Source organism: Hypanus sabinus, assembly GCF_030144855.1.
Source record: "Hypanus sabinus isolate sHypSab1 chromosome X1 unlocalized genomic scaffold, sHypSab1.hap1 SUPER_X1_unloc_8, whole genome shotgun sequence".
NCBI lineage: Eukaryota > Metazoa > Chordata > Chondrichthyes > Myliobatiformes > Dasyatidae > Hypanus > Hypanus sabinus.
In genome coordinates this window covers 700,936-720,000 of record NW_026778977.1, presented here as the reverse complement: position 1 = coordinate 720,000, position 19,065 = coordinate 700,936, and the positions used below count along the sequence as shown (strand labels likewise).

The following is a 19,065-nucleotide window of genomic DNA, read 5'->3' as shown; positions in this document are numbered from 1 at the left end:
TGTGTGTGTGTGTGTGTGTGTGTGTGTGCGTGTGTGTGTCTGTGAGAGAGAGAGAGAGAGAGAGAGAGAGAGAGAGAGAGAGAGTTGTTTGTGTTCGTCTGCGTGATAAATCATTCTCTTTGAGAATGATGTGCAAGTGATGATATTCAGGAATGAGGAAGGTTGCAATCCTCTCCCCGGAGTTGATTATTGCGGGCCATTTGTAGCAATAGATCAGATCATAATATGAAAGCTATAGCTGGGGGTCTTGAATTACAGCATCCGTGATTACCAATTATAGATGGTTTTCCATGAATTCTTTAAAACGCGACCTCTTATTGGAATAAGATCCCTCCTAAAAGAGGCGCTTTGGGTGATCGGAAATGAATTGCAGAACCCAATTTTGAAAATGAGGGAAGTACTAAAAGACTTCCACAGGAGCCTCCCGCTCCTTTTATTCTGCGGTTGGACTCCAGCCAGTCAAGTCGGAGCCATTAATAGCAGCGTAACATTTAACACCGATCGTTAGTGCAAACCTTTATGTAGTAAAATTAGAATAACTCAGCGATTGGCATTAAATATTAATGGTTGCAGGAGGCAAGAAACATCAGTGCAGAAACTCGCGTGTCTCTGAAACTACCATTATCTGTCAACTGAATGGCGGCCTTTCTCTTACTGAGGGATATTTAATGGTCGTTTTTAATTATGATTATCTGAAGTGCCTTTAAGTGTTTGTTTTGACAATTACGCAGTACTTGGATGTGACTATTGTGTCTGCTAGCACGATGAAATTTAAAAAAATTCAGAACGCACTTTAACCATCTCATTGTTTAATGCACACAACATCTGAAATCCCGTACAGTCATTGAATACATGGAGAGCTGGCTTGATGGTGTGGTGAACTGTGCCCGGTGCAATATCTTGCCCGTGATTTTATTCTCCGGTTCATCCCTTGGCCTCCCCACCCCAACACACACACACACACACACACACACACACACACACACACACACTTCTGTTTTTCTTACACGCAGATTGATACACACACATACACAGAGCCAAAGCCCGCGATCCTTTTGTTTTTTCAAAATCGGGCCGTGATCCATAATCTTGCTTCTCTCTCTGAGTGACACTGAGGAGTGTGTAAATAAGGAAGAGACGCCAATGGGAGCAGTTGCTGCATGATGAACAGGCCTTCAGGATTCCGGCTAGCCTCATTTGCCAAAAAAAAGGGCTCCTGAGGAAAGATTAAAAAAAGGAGGGGAACAGGCATTAGCAAATCGATATTAGCACCCAATTGGATATTGCTTAGCCTCCATCGCAAAGATGTGTAAATTTCTTTGCGAGCTTGACCCTGAATTCAATTGAGTCTTTATTAATTGATAACTTCTAGCACCAGAATTGAAAAATAATGTGACTTGGGTGCCCTCAAAAGACATGAATCACGCACAATGGCGCGACATTCGTTCAGCAGTACTGAGAGTTAGCGTATGATTTTTCATCAGTAAGTATGGTATGCTCCGGAACTATTCTTTCATATTCTGAAAACGTTGAGGCTTAAAGACCACCCTATTAATAACAATTCACAGTCACTCCTTTCGGTAGAAGTTAGTCATGTCGGAGAGCGGCCCTGATATTGCTGTGGAGATTGGATCAAGGAAAAAGCCCCTCCTAAAGGCTTTGTAAGCGCCCCTGCGAAGTTTCAAAGACTCCCAGAGAAAGCCAGGCGAAATCTGTGTGTGTGTGTGTGTGTGTGTGTGTGTGTGTAACATATCTGAAAATCCCAGCACGCTGAACAATGCCGGGTCTTTACCTAGTCCTGCCTTTAACTCTTGTTGATCCCCTGCAGATCACGACCCAAAGCATCAGGATCAGGTGCAGCATCACCTGCGTTTGTTGTGAAATAAGTTTGTTTTGCGGCAGCATGCATAATTAAAATCTGTAAATTACAATAACAAATCCATATATCTTAGTATTAGTTATTAAATCTAATAACTAGTGCAAGCGAGGGCAAGAAGGGGAACAGACCCATGAAAACTCCAAAAATAAATTTCGGGCCCTTTCACCTTAACTTTTTTTTTATCACTTACCCTGTTGGTGAAATTCGGTGAAAATTCCCCTTCTTCTTTTTTGGCATTAATTTCTTAAATACTTTACAGTCTTTATTCACACTGGCCATCAGGTTAAGGGCGTTTATATATATTTAAGCAAAAGCTTTCTAACCTGAGGACAATGCCCCAGTGTGTCCCAGGGAACGCTCTTATATATACACACAGACACACACACACACACACACACACACACACACACACACACACACACACACACACACACACACACACACTCACACACACACACACACACACACACACACACACACACACTCACACACACAGACACACAAACACATGGACACACAGACGCACACACACACATACACACACACACATACACACACACACGCACACACACACACTCACACACACACGCACACACACACACACACACACTCACACACACACACACACACACACACACACGCACACACCCAAAGGTAACGATAGATCCCATCAGATATTTATCTAATGCACAGGTGATTTTTCTCAGCAGAATTAATCACGCCCTTCTCAATTGAACGCGCATCTCCAGAGTGCGCGAGCCTATCCGAAATTGATGGGGAGAAGTTAGGTCTTTTATATCGAGGAGAACCGCACCAGGTCCCATCCATGGAGAGGAGTGTGGCATTAAATTACCACTTAAATATTTCGTAACATTTAAGTGGTAATGCGAACCACAGAGAAAATACAGCGTTGAAGTCCATCAATAAACCAGAGAGAGAGAGAGAGAGAAAAAAAAACAGATGGAATAAAATCGTGACATTTATTCCTGACTAACAGGGCAATATCGTAAAAAAAAAAGCATTTAATTATATATATATATATATATATATATATATATATATATATATATACATATATATATATATAAAGTAAAGCCAAGGCACACAATTCGATCATGGTATCACATAAGGAGATTTGCACTGGCAGCTCTTTGTCAATTAAAACCTGCGGTGTTTGCCGAGCACAAGCCGAGTGCTCCAAATATGTATAAACGCGGACAACGTGCCTTCACTTTTTTAAAAAAAAGTAGGTTCACGTGGATTTTTTTTTCATATAAAAAAGTTATTCGGCAATGGGCATCTTTTTAAACCCGCTCTGTAGCACTCAGGGCTGCAACAACTCAGTGTATCTCAATAACCGATCAAATTAGCTCCAGTAAAGACAAGGCAATAAATTATATTGCTCCTGCAGCATGCTCACAGACTAGTGAAAATGCAATAACTCCAACCTCTGACCTTTCACTGATAATACAAAACGAAACTAATTTTAAAATACAATTCGCCTGAATGGTTCTACTGAGTGCATTTCTCCCTTTGGCACTGGCGACATTTTGCTGCTGTTGTTGTTGAACGAGGGGTTCTCAAATGCGCCAAGAAGCCGATTTCTGTTGCCATATATTCCGCGTTCCTTCCCGACCCCCCCCCCAATTTCCCTATTACCCTCCACCTACCGTACCCCCCCCCCGCAACACACACACACACACTCCCTTGCCTATGATTCCTTTGTGTTGAAATGCGGCCGGTCTCCAAGGAGCAATTGTCCGAAAGTGTTGCGATTGGAAGCCACGGGAACAGAACAGGATGTTGCCCTGTTAGCACTCTATGGAGATCTGAGGTTTATTCGGTTAAAATAATTATAATCATTTTTAGATTTACACTGACATTAATATTCTCAAACTCAGTCACTGTGTCAACGTTGCCTTGAATTAACCCCCCCCCCCCCACTCACGCACGCAAACACACCCGACTTTCGCCGCCTTCCTCCTCTTCCTCCACCGCCCCCCCGGCACGTATCGTGTCCCACACCCACCCCACCCTCCCTCTGTCATTCTCTGTATATTTCACAGCACATTTAGGGTGGCCGACATTTAAATAAAGGACCCCGGCTACCGTTTCCCCTGCGAACCCTGACCACTTCCTTCGGCCAACATCCACCGACCATCCCCTTTCCTGAAGGACGTGTTGACTTCACAGTCTTGCCCGGGCTTCCTTTTATAGATTCGTCCTGTTCGTTCGTCTTCGACGTTTGGATTTTTTTTTGCACTTCATGATTTTGTGTCTCCCCAACCCCCCACTACCCCATCAACGCAAAATGAATTAAGTTTCTGAAATGATGAAAGAGCGGGTCTTGTTTGATAGTCCGTGGCGATGGTTGTATGATCGGCCGTTGCTGTCTAACTTACTCCTACCGGACAATCCACGCTTCTTTCAAAATACACGCCCGAGATTGTTCAAAATGGGTCTTTAGAAACAATCCACCAGGGTCCAATAAACTTTTTTTTATGGGGGGGCGGTTGCTCGGATGAGGGTGCAGCGTGGAGATGTAGTTAAACTACCTCACCTATGGCCAAACACCAAATTCGGAGACGTCTTTCCAAATCCCAATTATCCAAAAGGTAAAGCGAGCCAAGGAAATCTCCATGGACGCTCTTTTCCATTTAGGTTCTTTGCCTGGCCCGCTGTGTTCCTTCAGCATTTTTGTGCGTTGTTGTAGGGAAAGTCCCGCTTGACTGATTTTCCCCGGCAGTTCCCTATGAATTCCAGGGTGGGTATAATTCATGGTCCATTGCCTGATCCGAGAGAGAGGGGTCCCGAGTTGTTGGTTTCCGTGAAGTACTGGTGTGTGTGTGTGTGTGTGTGTGTGTGTGTGTGTGTGTGTGTGTGTGTGTGTGTGTGTGTGTGTGTGTGTGTGTGTGTTTGTGTGTGTGTTTGTCTGTGTGTTTGTCTGTGTAATGGGTTAGGACAGCCGTTCCTTCTTTCGCACCCCAACGGCCCCCCTCCTTAGCGAAACTGCGATTACTTCAGGAAACTTCTTTTCCCCCCTCCCCAAACTTCCGAATTAACTTACAAGTAGTTAAACGTTTGGTTTGGATTTACCTTTGAAGGCTCTTGACACCTCTGCGTCGGAAGAGACCGCTCCAAAACCTTTGTAGATAGGGTGCTCTCCCGAAGATGAATGCACTCATGATTTATGACCCGGGAAAGAGTGTTTATCTATTGTACTCGCTACTTTTAAAGTTGCTTTAAAGTCCTAATCGCGTGTTGTTAGACTTAAAACTCAGCCCCACGGCTTTTTTAGTTGAAAGAAAAATAATAATATATACAATTTTTGATGTTCCACCCAAAAAAGGTCATGTCTTTATTTTAATTCCATCTGGAGGCAATTTCCCTCTCGTTAAAGACTGTTCGGGATGTAGTAATTATTTTAGAATGTAATACGATTGTTTCTCATTTCTGCGCCACCTTACAATAACATCCACACACACACATAAAAAGAAAACCTGGGCCATTTTTCTGTCTCTCTGATTCATGGGAGTACAACATTTAGTTCCAACGAAAAAAAATGTTTTAACAGGCTTCCATTTCCTTAGGCGTTTTGGTAGCGAGATAGAGGACTGGCGATAAGGTGGAATTTGACGCTGGCAGAAAATTGCTCTGCATGGCATTAAGTTCTTCTTCTCCCGTTTTCAACAAATCATCTCATATACGGCGGCCAAGCCGCGAGCAAAATTTAAAATGTACCAAGCACGCCGTGCGCGGGGGAAGATGGTTCGAACTGCAGGTGTTAGAATTAATCTAGACGTAATCAAACTGAATTTGATCGTTTTGGACACCTAAGCTGGTTCAACTATTTTTGCAGCACGGGGCGTTTTGCTCGGGTGGAATTAGATCCTGAAACTGGAAACCCCGAGTCTCTTTTCTCGTACCACCTTTGTTTTGCCTTTTAAATGCCAACACAGACTAAACTGGGATTCTTAATGTCATACCGAAACGCTCCTCCTCCTCCTCCTCCTCTGTGCGTTAGCGAAGAGCCCTCTTTATATTCTTCATTAAAAATTAACTCCTTCATCTGCACAGTTTCTCACACGTATCTTGGCAAGTCAAGAGGAGAGTTGTCATTGCTTTAGCTTGGCAGATCAAAGGTCCCTCTGTTCTGGGCTGTACAGTAACCCTATTGATCTGCCTTTGACCCAAGCCAGACATTCTTAACCACCACCCACCTTCCCCCCCCCGCCCCAAATATTAAAAAAAAATGGCATTCCCATTAACTTAGCTTAATCGAATACCTTTATTTCTGTAAGCATGTCAGGTTGAGGTGCCCGTTATCTTCTCAGCGGTTTATAAAGTCAGAACGAGAGGCCACGAATAAAGCGAGGCAACTACCCGAAGCTCACATAGCACGTCACTGTGCCACGGGTCAAATGTCACATTAAACACAAGTTATGCATTAATAGGTCAGATGAAGACGTACATTTGGAAACGTGCCAATGTACACTGTGTCACGTGCATTGCACAGTTAATCTTCACCATTGTAAGTTTTTACCCCAAAAAATCGGTTTAAGTGCGCACCTTTTAATGGAGATCGTGTTTTACACATTTTCTTTTTAAAAATGCGGTCTGATATTAAAAGCCCAATACTTTCCCTACGTCTGCCCAGAGAAGACAAGTTTCATAGGTCGTACATGGCTTAAAACGACATCGTCACAAAACAGAGTACCATGTATATATAAAATATTATTCTTAAGTAAAATATATAGTACTTAAGTACAAATTGTATTGTAATATATATTACTTAATAAATTCTTCGAGCTCCATGTGGTTCATGCTAAACTAAACCTCCATCGATCTTAAAGTTGAAAGAACCATCTGAGAACAATCTGTATAACCATCCCAGACTTCCTTATATCGGAGACATGTTGCTCATTCTCTATCGGATCTATGACCACATTGCTAAAGACCGTGCACTGCTGTGAACCAATTCTTTGCTTGTTAGGAATAAACAAGGCGTCTAACTTCGCCGTCCTCACTCTTTTTTTTTGAGAGACTGCGCGTGGGTGTAAAAGCAAGCCCGCCATCACAGACGCTCTACATGGCAGAGTTGGGGTGGTGGTGGTGGTGGGGGGGGGGGGGTTGGTGGGAGGAGGTAAGAAGAAATCACTGGTTATCAGTTCTGATCGAAAACAGGCGACACGGCGCAGGTTGGCTCCTCGAAAATTAAACTTCTGTGTTAGTCACGCGGAGAAAGCTCGAGTGAGAGAGAGAGAGAAAGAAAGTTCCTCAACTTCTTCCTTTCTCTGACTTGAAGGAAGCTAATTATATTAATTTGCTGATAAATATACAAAAAAAAACAAAGAACGACCTACCTTTACAAAAGCTTCTACATAGAACAATAAGAACGCGGTGTCTCGCTATCCGCTAAAATGCGGGATTTTTTTTTGAAATGCACGGAGCTGCATGTTTCAGCGATCCAACACTAAGGGGGGGGGGGCATTTCAATTAACATTTGGTAAAGTCTGTATGAAATGGGGAAACGTTGACGTACGAACCACGTGAATGCATAATACAAACGCTGTACTCTGCCATTTGGATGGCAGGCCTTCGCCTGAGTCTCCCGGCTGTGATCACCCAGTCAGTCAGGACCCTGATTATTTACATCAGGCCATTTACAAACACAAATCGGGTCAGGGGGAAGAATTTGCGTGCCGTGAAATATCTCATATATATATAGATATATATATATATCTATATATATATAAAGGATTATATGCGACCGCAGAGAGAACGTGGGATAGTGTGACGGATTTTAATTTTCGAGATATTTCAACCCCTCCCGTTGATTGACCCTTAATCTGGTGAGTTATTGCTATTCAAAGACAGGTCATTCAAGAGAGAGGCTTATAATTGTCACAATGAGCCAATATATATTTTGCTTCCTCTTTTTTTTAATAATCCACTTAGTCCAACTGCAAATGTTTAAATATCCTCCTGATGCTTAAGGACTGTAAATTATTTCGGCGGCAGAACAAATCTCGCTTGCGTTTAACTCAAAACTGTAAAGGCGCGCGCGTGAGTCTTTAAGTGTGCTGAGGTTCCCAAGTCAGCCCTCTATACACGCATTGTATAAATACTCTTTTCCGTCGTTCTCTCTCTCTCTCTCTCTCTCTCTCTCTCTCTCTCCTTTTTTTAAAAAAAATGTAATTTGGTAAGCCCTCGCATTAATTTGGCAATAACATAATGAATTTAAAAATAGCCGTTCTTGACTCTCGGTGATTCATGAACATTCGTTGTCCCAGACTAGGTAAATAATTTATGAGTTTAACCGTCCGCAGCGGAGAACTAACTGGGTCCTTCGAACGCATTCCTCCCAACTCCCGAATTGTGTTCAGGGATAAATCCCTCAAAAAACCCATTAAAGTCAGCAATTGTGTATAAACTAACGAGGCTCCTAGTTTTATGATGAAAACACAGGAGGCATTCGTTTATTAAAACCAGCAGGTGAATCTCTGCACAAACCCGTATCCCGGACTGAAATCCCCCCCCCCCCCCTTTGTTCTGCTTCGATTCTGGCGTTTCGTTTCGAATGACTGAGTAACCTTTATTAGTAACATTACTCTCGCCTTCGCTCTACTTTTCCGTCTCGTCTGCCGTCCCCATTTGATCATTTATAAATACCTCTCGGTGTAGAGAGCGGACAAGAAACGAACATAAAGATTTGACTGACTATTGAGGCTTTGGGGAGAAAATAAGCATTTTTTTCAATGGAAGGAGGTAACACATGACTTGGTCGTTTTATTTTCACGAAATTGCTGCCATCTGGAACCAAAAAAAAAAGGAAGTAACAGATATTTGGCTATAGAACCACACGAAACCTTTTATTTTTAAATTTCGTTACTTTATTTATTAGCCAAGGCCCGTCTTTACGTCTCTATACGAGGAGGGGGGGCTGGGATATCACTAACCAATTGATGTTCAAATACGAAATCCAGTTTTCAAATCATTCACTCCCGTCATTCGATTGTTTATAACCTTTGAAACTAAAACGGGGAGGTGGTGGTGGTGGGGGGAAGCGGCGGAACGCAGGACACATAGGAAATTTTCACCGCTCCAAAGAGATGCCCGCTTTCTGTGCTGGATGCCTCTGGAAGGCCCATGAACTGACTTGAGCCAAACGCTTTAACCAAATCTGTGCAAAATATTAAGAAGGCGGCTGGTTAGGTTTCTGCGCCTTCTAACGATAGGCGCACAACATTTAGGAGACAATAAAGAAAACCTATTCGTGTGTTCTTCAATCCTAACGTGGTATTTAAACACTTAATGTAACGACTACTTTAGGGAAGCTATCTTTAGAAAAAACGGTTTGTAGTTCGACCTTATTTACGGATTAAATACAAATGATTTACAGGTTAATTTCAGAAATATGCATAGCATAATGGAATCCGCTAAAGTCTGTTTGGGTGATCAGGAGAAGGCTTGCTAAATAGTTAGACTTAGTGTTCGTATTTGGCGCCATTTCTAATAAATTACCATCCGTGCGAAATACACAGTAATTTCTGACACCGCTTCTTTTTGTTACTTTTCCCTGTCATTTGTCGGACGCTGTCAATTTCCTCAGAGGTCGCGTGCAACGGATTCAATTTTGTAACGATTTCTTTGATCAAAAGAGTTGCCTCTTTCTTCCCCCCCCCCAACCCACCCACCCCTCCAGTCTTCGCTCTTTATAAAGACCCCGTCAGAAAATACATCTTGGATCGGAAATCCACAGTGATATTGCGGTAAGTCAGACTATTTTCATACACACTGTTTCCCATAATCCGGCATCCTGTTTACATAGGTATAGCTAGCTGGCTGGATAGATAGATAGATAGATAGATAGATAGATAGATAGATAGATAGATAGATAGATAGATAGATAGATAGATAGATAGATAGATAGATAGATAGATAGATAGATAGATAGATATTGATAGATAGATAGAGAGAGAGACAGAGAGTGAGGGAGAGAGGTGGGGAGGAAGAGGGAGCAAGCAATCGTTAGGTAAGCAATTATAGACAACATAATGTACATGTTAAGAATATTACGCTTTAAGGCGACATGCAAAGTGTTCATTTCCCGACGTTTCAGGAGCTGAATTAAAATCAGGTCTATTTTGCTCTCAGTAAACTGGAATCGGCTGTTTCAGAAGCACGGGTCGAAGGAATAATTATATCGTTTCCCAAGCACCAACTTAAAGATCTTACCATCACGAAAAGGCTCAAACTTTAAAAGAAAACTCTACTTTTGCAAAAAAAAATAAATCGGCAGAAGTCTATAACAACTGGAGGGAGATGTGTTAGGAACAGTATCCAACTCTCAAAACGCCACTCCTCCTTCACACTCACCCCCCCCCCCCAGCCGCGAAAGTAGTTTGCAGACCAAATAATAATGGGGGGGGGGAAGAGAGAGAGGAATGCCTGTTACAAATATCGTCCAGTTGTGAAAGTTGTGCTGTTAGATTCTGAGCCACCCCACGGTGGGGAACAAAATTAATACACGATCACGCTTGGCCCCCTCTGTTACTTCTCAAAACGGTAAAAATCCGAAGATCACTTTGGAACGCTGTCGTGGAAGATCACCGCGCCCTTTTTCTTTTTTTAAAAATAATTCAAAAAAATGCACATTTATAAAAATATCACTCCTTCGTCTTTCTTAATCCAAGCTGAAAAAATGAACTGTCCGAGAGGGCCTCCTCACCCTTCTGAATCATTCCTTCGACAGCTCACCACCTCACCCCAGAAACCAACCACCACCACCACCACCACCCCCCAGAAAAAAGACGGAATTTGCAAAAAATGTCTGAAAGAATAGTAGGAAGGCGTTTAAAAAAAAAGTTGCAGAGTTGTAGATTCTTTAGCAGCTCTTCCTCCTACGTCGTCCAAGCTCTCCTTTCACGTACCCAACTAGTACGACATCTATTCCTTTAGCACTGCTTGCAGCCAGGGCGCTTGAAGTCATAAATCTTACGTAGCCATAAACGACAGAGGCAACGGTATACATAAAACAGGCTTAGATCCATATACTGTCTCTCTCTCCCTCTCTCTCTCTCTCTCTCTCGTCAGCTTTTCCTCAAGTGACAACACTTTTGTTCAGCTTTGTCAGGGGAATATTATAAATATATATATACACACACAAACTTCACTTTAAGTGCCCAAGCAAGACAAAAGACCAGATTAAAAGTTCGAGAGTAGCTGTCACTGTCGCACCTGGCGAATTGTTATAACCCTAAATAGGGCCGAATTGCACACCCCCACTTACTCCCCCTTCGCGCCCCCCCCCCCATTTTTGCACAGCGCCCATTTCCTTTCCACCGCGCCCAGTGGCCCGAAAGTTTCTCTTCTCCCTTTGCCGTGATTAAATTATTGATTAATGAACCAGTCGCGAGTTAAGCAAACAACGTTAAAGATGGAAATGCATTCCTTTTTTTTCGTGTCAAGTTGTGCATTTAGTTTCCCACCCCCCCCCCACAACCTCATCAACACCACAACCACCACCACTGTATTTTTCCCCCCCCAAAAAATTGTAATATCTTGCATGGCTGTTATTTTGGAGCATGAAAGGCTCCCTGTTTGCCTGAAAAATATATTAGCATAAACGGACACATAATTGCGGAACACGTGAAGCAAGAGAGCCGGCCACCCGACTCTAGGCCTTGTCCTCCACGTCGCTAATTAGCATAATTTTTCACTTGTGACGCTGTGTTTCGAGGGGATTAACACTCGTTGCCTGCCCTGCACAAGAAAGAAATCGTCTTTTTTCCCCTTAAAAACGTGCTTTTAATATATATATATTATTATATTCATAACAAACATACCTAATATATGGGGGTTTTCGTTCTAGATCACTCTGCCCTGTACTGCTGAGGACCCATTGTTATCTCTGAAGCAGGGCGTACCAGTCTAAAGCTCAATATTATCAGGCTGTCCATTCAAGCCTTGAGCTTTCTACCGTTCTTTCAAGCAGTGCCATCTCGCCTTTCTTTGCCGTAGCCTTCAACGAGTGAATTTCTGCGCCATAACCAGCTGGTTTTATCTTTCTCCTTTTTTTTTGCATGTGTGTTATAAAAAAAGACTCTGGGAAGTCCTGCTTATCGATTGCGTGGTGAAACTGAAATATTATGTCTTGCTCTGCATCTATCGTCAGCGGCTAAGGTAAGCTGGACTCAAAGAGGCTATCAGTCGTGAATGGCGGAGTATATGTCCCAGTGATTTATGACCATATGACTCCAATCTCGGTTCAAGAAGAGTTCACAAGCTTGAGCTTCCTTTCACGCAGCGAGTGTTCACTTTGCATCTGAATTCAACACCGAACCCGCTTCCACGTCCCTGTTTTACGGGGGTCTGATTTGCAGTATTTTCCAAAACCAAGCCCTCACTTGTAAGACTTACTTACATCGGCGTTTTACGGAGCTCTATATAATTTAAGGTGTCTAACGACTTCACTCCCCACCCCCCCTCCCTCCCCTCCCCATTGTTGTCCTATTAACCAAGGTGGCTGTTTTTCCCCCCTCGTATATTTTTTTCTGGCCATTTGAATGCCCCCTCCCCATTCATGTAAGCATTAAGAGCTGCAGGTACCGCGTGTGGGGATCATGGAGAAGTGAATTCTTCGGCTCTGAACACTTCGAGCCCCGAAATATGGTGGCAACCGGCGGCTGGGACGCGCTTGACATCCCGGCTTTGTTCGGATTTCTCAAAGCACTACCCAAATCAGAAACGTCCCCCCCCCCCACCACCTCACCCCACACACTCCCTGTATCTGGTGTAATATTGTAGTTTCAGCGGCGCACTTAAAACTCCACCACATTCCTGCTCTCGCCCTAAGTTCCGCCGCAATATCCAGTCGACGGTGGCTCATTTTGTTAGCATTTATTATTTGTGTGTGTATGTGTGGGTGTGAGTGTGTGTGTGTGTGTGTGTGTGTGTGTGTGTGTGTGTGTGTGTGTGTGTGTGTGTGTGTGTGTGTGTGTGTGTGTGTCTGTCTGTCTGTCTGTCTGTGTGTGTGTGTGCTTGCGTGCTTGTATATATATAAATATGTGTAAAAAAAAACTTTTCAACCTTCTCCCTCAGTAGCGAAGAGTGGAAAACGTATATTGCTCGGCCCGTAGTCAGATGAAAGGCCTTTTGAGCGAGGTTCTTTTCTTTTTTTAAAAAAAGACTATATTCTGGACTGTGAATAACCCGGAACCCCCGAGCCGGTCTCACAGAACAAAGATAATATCCCGACCCGCGTTGTAACGATGAACAAAGATTTGTAACACCGCATTTTTTCACCGTTTCCAAATTGTAGATTTCGAAGCAGGTAGTTCGTAATTGGGAGTTGGGAGGGGTGGGGGAAGTTGTATATATTTTATTAAATCCACTCTGTTTTAAGTTGCCCGGGAATGTCTGCTCATTTAGCTGTTATGAATTTGTTTTACTGATATAATTTCCAATCTCTTTCTGGGATGGTTCTGAGCTAAAGAAAAAAGAAATCATCAGATTTAATTCTAGTTTTAAATAAAAGCGAGGGAGGGCTACTGCACAAAATAAAAGAAACAATTTCGCGAGCTCATTTTAATCTTTTTTGTCAGGAAGGCAAGGTCTTCAATGTACATCCAACGCCGTCTTGTCTGACTGAGAACCCTTCACCTACTAAAACTATAAAGTGAATCGTTATCTTTAGAATCGTTCATTCTTGTTTAGCAGTGGAGCAAGGCTATTGCGTACCATGCAGACAGAAGGTATATATTCAACCCAAAATAACACATAATTTGCAATATATTAATCAGTAACAGTCACCGAAATTAATATCTCAGTGTGACGCGTTTTCTTTCAAAATGGAACAGTTCTAGAGAGCAAAAACTCCGCCGTGTAATTAATAATTCTGGCAATTGCTTCGGATTATATATTTTTTATTAAAGTCTCGAGCAGAAACACAAAAATTAGGAGACGCTGCGAGAATCTGCTAACAGTAACAGAAACGCTCAGGAATCTTAAGAGCGTCTGGATTGTAGCGAGTGTGTCTCGCCGTTCACTCTTTTCTTTCCAGCCGCTCCAGGAACCCACGGTCTCTTTGCCACACACACAAAAAAAAATCTTTATTGGTCGTCTGACCTCTCATACATCAAATCATAGAGCATCTTCCAAGACAATCGCTATTATCCCATTTTAGTTAAGAGAAAAAAAAAGGTTCAAATGCTGGTCAGAGAGAACAGAACCCCCTGTTTTTTTTTTCTCTGTTCAAAGATACGAAATAACTTGCCGATTCATCGTGGATAGTTAAAGGAAAAGCTGCGGCGGGGAAGTGAAAAGGCCCCGTAAAACCGCCGCAAGGCCAGGCATGATCCGTCCTTTTTTAAAAAAAAACACCCCACAGTATCCAGTTTATACAGGGGGGCAGAGACAGATAGAGACAAAAGCATTCGCGTTCTCACCTTCCCCTCTCATACACTTCCAAGAGGCCACGTTAAAGCAATTGCAAGTTAATTTTTATCCCCAACCCCAAAAAAAAATCAAGCCAAACTGAAACTGCGTTAAAACAAAGTCTCGATTCCTGTGTACAAGCGCCACATTATTTCTGCGACATTTTCACTGAAATCCTCCCCCCCCCCTTCACGTTTTCACGGCTGTGTTTTAAGATTCGGGGGATGCAGGTTTTAGATGGTGCCTATAAAAGCGTGTTTCAGATTAAAGTTTAAATCCGCAGCTACTGAAACAGCCATTAGCCCCTTCAATTTAAACCAGATGTTTTTGCAGGGTAAATCTCACCCCGCCATGTTCGCTGTACATTTAAAGGCTTGAGTCTTTGGCAGCTCCGTTTTATAACAATCATCGTAAACCTAATTTTAGGCGGTAGGTCAGATTTTTAATCTACATTATTGACAGCGTGACACTTAATCAAGCAAATTGCAATAAAATCATATGTAACGAATTTTTATGGCCTTAATGTTAAACTGAGCTGTCTGTGAAAGTTTACGAAGCTAGGAGCTGTTATCAAGGCTGAGTTTGCCTGAAGTTTTATATATGTATATATGATATAAACAATTATCATTTTTGGAACACGGCCTAGGCCGAAGACTTTAGCTACAGGCTGACGTTGAATCTGAACACTAGTGTAATGTTTTTTTTCGCAAGGGGCGAAATTCGCGTAATGTGTAGCTTTCGATCGGAGCTCATCGTAGGATTATTCCCCCCCCCCACCTCCGCCTCGCTCAACCTCTCCCCCCTCCCTCCCCACCACCACCTCCCGCACTTCTCCAATAGTTTGATATTTTTTTTAAAAAGCGCCGGGATTCGGTATGAGCATGGCATCTGTCGTGCTTGTTTGTGAGGGCTATTCATGTCACTTGCTTTTGAGTGTGTAAGATAGATTCAGAACGGCTCCACTATTATTCCGTGGGTCTTCTAACCTTAGGTCAACTGCCAGGAGGCTATTGGAAGAAAACGTCACGTGAATCGGGGTGCCAATGTTATTCGATAAGGGTGTCAGGACCCTGACAGTTTGTGAAATAAATATTGGGAAACTGCGAGATGCAAAAAACGACATACTACGACAACTGTGCTCTGTTCGGTGGATACGCCTACCAGGGAGCAAATGGTTTCAGCTACGAAGTGGCGCAGGAACCGTATCCACCATCTTCTCACGTTGAGAGTGATTACCAGAGGTCGGCCTGCTCCCTGCAGCCTTCTGGCACCAGTGGTCCGCATGCCAAATCGAAAGACACCAATGGGAGCTGCATGCGCTCGAGCCTCCCAGAGCACCGCCAACCTCCACCCATCTCACCTCCCCAAAACCCCAGCAGTAACTCGACACAGCCAGGCACCAGCAAGGCTCTGCCCAAGTCTTCCCACACCTCCACACCCAGCCTCACCAAACAGATATTCCCCTGGATGAAGGAGACACGGCAAACCTCCAAGCAAAAAACTAACAACAGTCCCAGCACAGGTACACGAATATTTTCTTTTTGCTGTTTTCGTACCCAGTGGAGTGGCTGCATGGTTACTTAAGTCAAAACATTTTTTTTAAAAGAAAAAAAACATTTCCAAAACGTGCTCAGAACGTAAACAAGCTGGGCTTAATACTTTTAACACTTTGTTGATATACACGCTGTTAACACTAAGTCAAGCTGCCCTGGTGTTTATACCAGGTTTTTCCAATTTGTTATTATTTTATATTGAAGCTGATATTGAAACATGTAATTATAGGAAATATATACATCATGTCAATGTTTCTAAACAACCCCAGCGTGCGTAAAGGTCACGTTCCAGTTGACTGTGAAGCCAGAAAGTTGATATCACATCAAAGAAAGTAATCCATTAAAACACAAGCAATTACTACGAAGTCATAAACTAGAGTACTCCTAAGTTTGCTCTACCAGTATAGTTGGTAACAGAGGTTCTGACATCTCCAATATAGCGTATCTTGATCTTGAATAGGACAAAAATATTCCATTCATAGGCTTATCTCAAAACAACATTTGCCCTGCCCTGGTTAAGTGCATCACTCCAACTGAGCAATATGTTATCCTAAATATGCTTGAGATTCAGTTTGCTGAATTCTGGGGAAACCCTCATGCTCTTTGTTTCTGGCATTGGGGGTGATAGAACCTTTCAATATTGTCTGATGAGGATATAAAAGTCCCTCGGTGCATTGAAGGGTGGTGGTGGGGGGACCTACTTTTCACTCAAGAGATATTAAATTTATTTGGAGGGTTTTCTTGTTCAGGTGGATGAACTTTGAAGATGTCATCATTTTCTTTTATCTCGTTGCCCACAGCTGAGAGCGTCAGTGGAGACAAAAGCCCTCCGGGATCGGCCTCAAAGAGGGCACGCACCGCCTACACCAGTGCGCAACTGGTGGAGCTGGAGAAGGAGTTCCATTTCAACCGCTACCTTTGCAGGCCTCGGCGGGTGGAGATGGCCAACCTCCTCAACCTCAGCGAGCGGCAGATCAAGATCTGGTTCCAGAACCGCCGGATGAAGTACAAAAAGGATCAGAAAACAAAAGGCCTGGTGAGCTCTTCTGGAGGGCAGTCACCCACGGGAAGCCCCCCGCTCTCTGTCCAGGCCCCCGCGGGGTTCGTCAACGCCATGCATCCGCTGGCTAGCAACCCCACTTATGATGACCCCTCGCCTCCGCCTTTCAGTAAACCTCACCAGAATGCTTACGCCATGACCACGAGTTACCAAAACACCATGAAAAGTTGCCCAAGTCAACAGCAGAAAAGGTACCCCGGAACTGCACCAGAGTATGATCCCCACGCGATACAGGGGAACGGTGGCTACGGGACGCCAAACATGCAGGGCAGTCCAGTGTATGTTAGCGGGAACTATGTGGATTCTATGTCCGCCTCTGGCCCTTCTCTCTTCGGCCTCAATCATCTCTCTCACCCAGCCTCCACGAGCATGGACTACAATGGTGCTGCTCAGATGACTCCTAGTCAGCCCCACGGACCTTGTGGAGACTCACACCCAACCTACACGGACCTCTCGTCACATAATCCTTCTCAGGGAAGAATTCAGGAAGTTCCCAAACTTACCCATCTGTAGCAGGTGCAAGTGGGGGAGCTTGACCGAGGAAAAGTAAATCATATTATTTCTCTCCTTTCCACATTAGTCCTCTTTGGTCCATCTTCTTTGAGTCCTGTTATTCATGTATGCTGGCTTGTTACTAATATATGTTGCTTATATTGCTCCCTCATCAAACCTGCCCTCCTATGTAGCGTTAATTCACTCCATCCCCCCTCCCTATTCCCCACCTGTCTACCACCTCCCCCACCTCCCGCGCCCCCCCACCACCAACCATTACAATCTTTAGGGTAGAAATGATACTTGGTAATGCAAAAACACCCCTAGAGGTTGCACACTTATTTCTTGGACTTAACGTGAAACAGGGTAAATGAATAAATATTCTGTCCTTTGAGAAAAGCAAAAGTGAAGACTTTTTTTGGGGGGCGGTATTTGCTGATGCTTGATTTCCTTTGGACACCTGTATTGCACTTATCGTTTACATTTGAATGGGTAAAACAGCTCAAGTGAGGCAAGCAATTCTAACTCAGCCTTGAAGGAATCTTAAAAAAAAATTGAGTAGCTGGTGCGTCTTTCAATATGTGTGTATTCTGGTGAACATTCAGATATATTTATTGATTAATACCAGGAAAATATTTCTTTTTTTTGTATTATTTATCCCTGACAATACGTATTTATATAAAAAAATAAAAATCTGTACTTTTTAGTATTTTCCTGTCAAGACAGTTGTATTCACGTCGCTGTAAACGATTTTATTTTAGTTAATGTAAACTAGAGCAAAATTGTAGTTTTCTGTTACCATTGTACCTAAAAGAAATAATGTAATTAGTTATACTATAGGCATGGGAACAGAATCGGACAGTAATTGTATAGTCTTGATTTAGAGAAATATAGCATACCCTACTTTTCTGGGACTCCTTGCCTTCTTTGTAGTTATTCCCATTGCTAACAGTTGTCTGTCAAACAATTCTGGAATAAATCTCTTCTTAACATATTTTCTTGTATGGATGATATATATTCCTGACCATACATCCAGCAGAAACATGCGTTGGGCATCAATGCCCTACTTTTGAGTGGGCAGATGTGATAACAAAACTATTTTAATTATTCTTTAAGCTCTCTCTCTCTCTCTCCCTGTCTTCCTATAAACACACATACACACTAGTGGTGGCGTTTAAGGCAATGCTTCCTTTATATGTGTTGGCTAATTAGTCCTCTGCTGTCTTCTGTCTCTGTCGGGGGTTTCCCCAAGCTGGGGTCCACTTGTGGACCCCTCGGTTAACGGTAGGGGCCATGGCATATATTAAAAAAAGGTTGAGAGCCCCTAATCTATATTGTTTTAATATCAAGGCCTGTGCATTTGTGTGAGTGTGTGTGGGAGAGGGGATGGGTTTTGTGAGTGGGTATACTGTAAGTATTCAATTATTACTTCTTACAAAACTAAAGAATAAAGAACTTCTTCAGCTTGTAAATATCTTTATTACCAAACAAGGTCTAGAGACTTACAGAAACATTCAGGAATTAATGGGTAAAAACTTTCCATCCGGTGTAATGAGACACCACGTGGTGTCTGGGCAGAACAGTCATTGGACCTGCAAGAGAAACAAAGGAGAAAGACCATGAGCTGCCTGCCAAAGTACACA

General features: G+C 43.0%; 2 protein-coding genes across 3 annotated transcripts in view; both read left to right on the top strand.

Annotated features, from left to right (window-relative positions):
- The window catches only part of LOC132385657 (homeobox protein Hox-A10-like), a 98,685-nt gene that overhangs the window by 76,916 nt on the left and 2,704 nt on the right, over positions 1 to 19,065 (top strand). The gene's annotated exons all lie outside the window — the stretch shown is intronic.
- Positions 11,755 to 18,416, top strand: LOC132385655 (homeobox protein Hox-B3a-like). The gene is made up of 3 exons (XM_059957862.1): positions 11,755 to 12,064; positions 15,309 to 15,839; positions 16,671 to 18,416. Exons 2-3 carry the CDS (start codon positions 15,425 to 15,427, stop codon positions 17,441 to 17,443), a joined length of 1,188 nt encoding a protein of 395 aa, XP_059813845.1. The 5' UTR covers positions 11,755 to 12,064; positions 15,309 to 15,424; the 3' UTR covers positions 17,444 to 18,416.

Bases quoted from the DNA above. Each gene is read 5' to 3' on its own strand.
- LOC132385655 (XM_059957862.1), top strand. From the start codon at position 15,425: ATGCAAAAAACGACATACTACGACAACTGTGCTCTGTTCGGTGGATAC. The intron at 15,840-16,670 runs GTACACGAATAT...CGTTGCCCACAG, and splicing joins TAACAACAGTCCCAGCACAG to CTGAGAGCGTCAGTGGAGAC.